This window comes from Gopherus evgoodei, chromosome 7, assembly GCF_007399415.2.
Source record: "Gopherus evgoodei ecotype Sinaloan lineage chromosome 7, rGopEvg1_v1.p, whole genome shotgun sequence".
Lineage (NCBI taxonomy): Eukaryota > Metazoa > Chordata > Testudines > Testudinidae > Gopherus > Gopherus evgoodei.
In genome coordinates, this window is record NC_044328.1 from 20,174,766 (window position 1) to 20,180,765 (window position 6,000).

The window sequence follows — 6,000 nt, forward strand, 5'->3', positions numbered from 1 at the left end:
TTCTCTCACCATTTAATAGTAAATTGTTTATAGAGCTTTGCAAATGTTAACTTATTACTTCTCATTACGCTCCAGTGCACTATTTAAGTAAATGTAGTCCCATTTTACAAATAGAGAAACTGAGCCATGGAGCGGGTTAAGTAATTTGCCCAGCATCACTCAAGAAATCTGGGGTTGATGTCAGAATAAAACGCAGATTTCCTGGCTCCCAGTCCTGTGGTCATGCACAGGCCCTACTCCTCATACTTCTCACACAAAGGCTTTTCATTTCCCATACATTCTTCCACTGCCCTTTCTGAAATTATAATTTTTTCAAAGTGCCTTGGGGATGAGCAGATAACCTGGCCCCGACATATTTTCCCTGTAGATTAGCATGAAAATTGCAGACTGCTATTTTCTAATGGCAATTGCTACACACTCAGTCATAAAAGAATAGTTTGTAGAGGAGAAATAAAGTTTTGGAGCTGAAGCACAGTAGATCTGGCTCCTATTCCCAGCAGTGCCACAATCTTTGTGTGAGAGCCTGGGCCTCAGTTGTCTCATCTGTATAATAGTGATGATAATGCTTTCCTACCTCACCAGTGAGGTTTGATAAATTATTTGCAAACTGCTTTGATATCCTTAGATACTTCTACATAAATTCAAAGTATTATTAAATCCTAAACTCTTAAATCTGAAAAGGATTTGGCATAATTTTTGAGGCATTTTGTCAAAAAATGGTATTGACAAGTATTCTGCTATTTTTGACAAATGTGTATAGTGTTCTCAGTTAAAGATCTACAATAGTATATTTATAATTTTATGTATTTATTAATAATTAGCCACATCTTTTTTTTCAAAGATATGTCTAGGGTTAATGGGGCTTTTTGTAACTTATTTTTATTTCATTCTTGTTGCTCTCTTTTTCAGCCTGCAGCAACAAATTCTGGAATTTTTACAATATCGCATTTTCCTGCTCCAAGGTTTGTAATTTTAAAATATTTTACTGTATTTAAAAAAAATGTGTTCATTGCATTATCATCGCAAACAAAGGGCATAAAGTGGCTAGTAAATCCGGCACACTCTTAGCTCTTTTCTCTAGTGTCTTTTGTACAGTGTTTTGTACATTGTAAAATAGGCAATATTTACAGTGTTTATATATTTGCAGAGAAGTTTTCAAAAATCTTTTCTTGTCATCATTCTGAAGTCACACAATACTATTAAGATGGTCCTGATATTAGTGAGACATTTTTCTTCATTAAGAAGCAAATCCAGCCTGCTGCCAAGGATGCATAGATAACAGCATCAATGTTTCTGTTATGCAAGGTGGGGGGCTGATGACATGGGACCATATAAGGAATGTGCATCTCCTGGACTGTGCCACATGCAGCTCCCTGTGATCTTCCTATAATGGAACACTAAACCGTATTATACTGTTCCACTGCTAGGCGGCACTGTTCATAAAAGATCTTATTTAAATACTTGTCAGAGCATTAAAGGATCTCGTGATGAATGTATCTGGTATGTATTAGCAAGCTCTGTAGTCAGTCCATATCTAGTACAGGAACATGACACTTCCTGCATAGCAAAATACAGACTGGAGTGTTCAGAAGATCCCCTGACTCAAGGATCCTCACAGGGGAAAGGGGACACGTAAGTGCATGCTGCAGAGGTTGTGCCAGCTGAACTTTTCTGTGCCCTGGAATGAAAGTGGGAATGAAAGTGGGAAGTGCATCTGGTATGTGCCCAGCCCAGCTACCTGGGCCATCCTGCTGGTATTTCCATCAGCCTCCTTCTCTGAGTGGTCTTAAATGACTGACTCATCACATCAACGCATTCTTTAGCAGTTTGGGTAGTTACAGAACATTTCTGTTACTGATACTTATTTCTTAATACCTTATTGTGTTATAGCAGTCCTTGAGGATGTCATCAAAGAATTGTCAACCAGAGTTTTCTGTAATTGTGGGAATTGTTTGCTCAACACTAAGTGCATGTGGATGTACAAATTCCCTTGCAAGTTGTAATTTGTTTAAATGCCTTACAAACCAAACTAAATGCTGCAGACTGATAATTGTGGTAGGTGATATTAGCCTTATGAAAGATGAAATCATATGCAGCTACCTCAGCATTCAGACTAGTCGTGCAAAAATAAATAGAGTTCTTGAGAAAAAAAAGGAGCAACTGCTTTTTAAAAAGTATTTGAGGTAATACTGATTGGGGTGGGAATGCTGAAGCAGTACTGTTTAAAAACCTCTCAAAAAACTGTTCCTCTTCCATCTTTACTGTATCAGTATATTAATACCTTCATTGGTGCTAATTGCTTTTTACTGGTTTCTGCAGTAGAGAATTATGAAATATTGTTGCATGTTCAGCCTTCTATCAGTCACAAATGCTGCCATTGACAACCTCTTCGGAATGAGACTGTACATGGCGGCATCATTGTGGAGAAAAATGTACCATCACATTTTCTGAAATTTCCAGTAGAAAGTTGGTCCTGAAAGGACACACAATTCCAGAAAAGCAAATGTTAATAACTAGAATGTGGGGCCTGCTTCCACTGAAGTTAAAAGGATTGGTTCCATATCTAAGCTCAAGATACTCCAACCTTTTGGATGGATTATCACTTATAGCAGACAAAGTGGACTTAGTACTTCAGAAACCAAGATGCAATCAAAGACCTTAGATCTGAAGTATTTCTGTGTGCCTATATAGCCACTCTTATATTTTGTTGGTCTTTTCTATTTAGATGGTAGGCTTTTTGGGACATAGGCTGTCTCTTATTATGTGTGTGTGCAGTGTCTAGCACAATGGGGCTGCGATCACACAAAGCCTGTAAGTGCTACTATAATATTAATAGTAAATAATTACTAACATTCAAAATATTTTAAAACGAGAGATTGAACACTTTTGTAACAGGCACTTGAGAAATAACGTGGCTAGGTAGATTTCCTGATACTAATGATCTTTGTCAGCTCCTGAAATATGGTATCAACATGCACTAAAAGTATTTTTCACTCTTTAGGCAGCCAGTACAAAGTCACTTTCCTGCAGCTCCTTCAAGATCTCGTCAACGACCACCTGTCCCACCTAGACCTGTTGTCTGAAAGCCATTTTTAGGAGTCTTCACAAATTCCTTGAGTAAACTGGAAAAAAATGTGGAAAAGGTAAATTAATGAAGTATTTTAGAATTGTTAATTTTTTCTTTATTATATGAAAGTGTCAATCTTGCAGTCCTAAGAGTCAGAACTACCTTTGAAACATAATAGACTGTTTCATCGGAAAAGGCATGATACTGAGGGGTGATGAACACCTACCATTCAACTTCAGTGGAAGTTACAGGTACTCAGCTCCTCCCAGGCCTTTTTTATTAGAAGACATAAGAGCCCAACTCTTGTTGGCCTGCAACCTACAATATATACAAATAATCATTTCTTCCACAACCTAGACTTTTTTGAGGCACAGCACAAAACTAGCAGCCAGGGAGAGGGGAGTTTAAGATGAATTTCACTCACCTTCCTAATCCTAGGTTTCTCTGAGGCTCTTATGTAACTCAGGCAGCTTTGGAGGCCTAAATTATGACAACCTCACTGGGCTGTCTGGTGGGAAGCAGCACTGCCTGGCATCTCTGCAGGACCACTGTGCTGGAGCCCTACCTCATCACTCTCTTATGCTAGAGTGTGTGAAGAGATCCTTGGGAGGCAGCATTACGGCTGTCTTCTGAGTGCCTCCAGAACCAAGGCTTTTAGGGCTGTTTTATGCCACTTCAGCCCTTTTACACTGCTGGAGCAGTGGTGACAACTTATTAGCAATATTACATTTAAACTCAACTATTACAAATAAAAGAATTCTGATGAAGAGAATATAATGAAGGAATCTCTTTAAAAATTAATCTGAGTATAAATAATGAATGTAGCCTCAGCAAAAATTTTTACTTTATTATACATAGCCTTGAGTACTACCTTATTTACAATACATATCAGGGAAATGACTAGCTGCTTAACTACATATTAAATGTTTACTGGTAATTACAATATGAGATTTCTAGGAATACTTTCAGCTCTGAAATGAAAAGATTATGGTCTTGTAATTCTAAATGTGATACTATCAGCAAGGAGTATTCATTTAAAAGAAAACAACTTTAAAATTTCAGAGTTTGGCAAAACGGACAACTAATGAATGAGGGCATGGGGAATCTATTACATATATCCAGGGTGAACACACAGTTGAAAAAGAGAAAATGTTTAAGGTGATTCAAAGTGATAGGAATGATAAAATAAAATTAACCAAAGGACACTTCAGGCTGAATATCAGGAAGATTTCTCAGTTGTGGGCCATATCCCTCCCTCCTGAGTCTGTGTGAGACACCTGAGGTGAAGGAAAACTCGGTAAGAACTGTTTGTTCTGTTCTTCTCAGAGGAATTTCCAATAAGGCTGGTGGGGAAACAATGTACATTTCTCTGATCCCTTCCCCCTCCCAACATGGGTCTCATGGCTACCTGATCTGCTTTCTGTGCTCACTCACCCCTCCCTAGAGAAGTGAGCACTATAGCAAAGACACCCTTTCACACAGAATGGTGAGATCTATGATTGGTGGGCCAGCTTCATGTGTGAATCCTGGGGGCATAAACTAACATCCTAAAATCTATTACATTATGGAATAGTCCCAAAGGAACAGTGGAAACCCCTCTATTGCCATTTTACAATTGAACCAGACAATGAAACAGAAAATATACAGTAGAAAAACAAAACTCAGCACTGACAAGGAGATGGATTAGATGACCTAATAAGTCTCTTCCATTTGTAATTTCTTAGTCTGTGGAAGGCAAGTATTATTTTTAGTTATATTAAATATGTGCCCTTTGTTAACCTATTGTTTATTGTTTTAATAATAATAGTACTACATGCTGGCAACATCTTAGCACAAGTTGTTAATGTTAGCATATTTAATAGTACCTTTATTTTTTGAATGTAAGAAATATAAAAGTTGATGTCAATTTTGTACTCTAGTAGCATATACATCAGGAATCAGTAAATCATTTGCACTGGTACTTCTGAGAGGGAAAAAAATGTTTACTGAAAACTAGCATTGAAATTTATTTCAAACTAAGTCTGGATAAAAAATCATCGTTTATACCTATATTGGTTGTAATAGCATTCACACATCTAATTTATTAAGGAAATACTATCCAGTGTTTCAAGAAGCATTTTGTTATTCTCACCTTGTTAAGGGAATTGACTCAAGCAATTCCCTCTGCATAGAGTCAGAATGTATCTCTTAGAATTTCAGTCACTCCCATATTAAACATAAATAAAAATGTATCCTATTATCCATGTACTTTAATAAAATAGTGTATGAAGTAAAATAGAAGTACACTTTTAAAATCACAGAAGGAAATGTTTGTTCCTGGTTTTGTTTTAAAAGTATTAAAGTTCTGTGAAAGTGTAGTTTTTCTGTCAAAGTACGTAAGGATGCACATTTTGCATGTATAAAATCACTATATATGGGCTCAAACCAAAATCCTTTACCCAAAGACTACAAATGTATTGTTCAAGATACTGTCTGTAGTACCGACAGAAGAATTTTTCTCTACATCATCTTATTTTAAGTGCTTGATTATTGTAAATCAATACTTGTGAAACATGTAACATTAAAAAGGAAAAATATTTACATATCTATCATTTTCTGAGTATATGTAGGTATGTTTTTTTAAATGGGCAAATATATTCTGATTGCAACAGCTTCTGGAAAATGAATTAATGGGAAGATAATTTATTTAAGAGAGCATTTGTTTGAAAATATGTCTCCAAGATGTATAATAATATTTCACAAAAATTATTTTTTTACTGAAGTGGTTAAGAAAAAGGTGCAGTAAGGTGACCACTACTGCCATCTACCTGCAGTAATTAACAAATGCAATAAATGACTTTGGTCTTAACCCACTCAATTTAGGAGATTCCCTATGTCCTAATAAGGAAAGGACGGAAACTACTCGAGATAGTTAAGTCCCAGGCAGACTGCAA

General features: G+C 36.5%; 1 protein-coding gene across 1 annotated transcript in view; it reads left to right on the forward strand.

Annotated features, from left to right (window-relative positions):
* Positions 1-5,645, forward strand: part of LOC115655349 (disintegrin and metalloproteinase domain-containing protein 9-like) — a 37,079-nt gene extending 31,434 nt beyond the window's left edge. The window contains exons 21-22 of the mRNA XM_030570709.1: positions 910-962; positions 3,002-5,645. Coding sequence (XP_030426569.1) covers positions 910-962; positions 3,002-3,083 — 135 coding nt within the window. The 3' untranslated portion in view covers positions 3,084-5,645. The remainder of the gene's footprint in view (positions 1-909; positions 963-3,001) is intronic.
* The last annotated feature ends 355 nt before the right edge of the window (positions 5,646-6,000 follow it).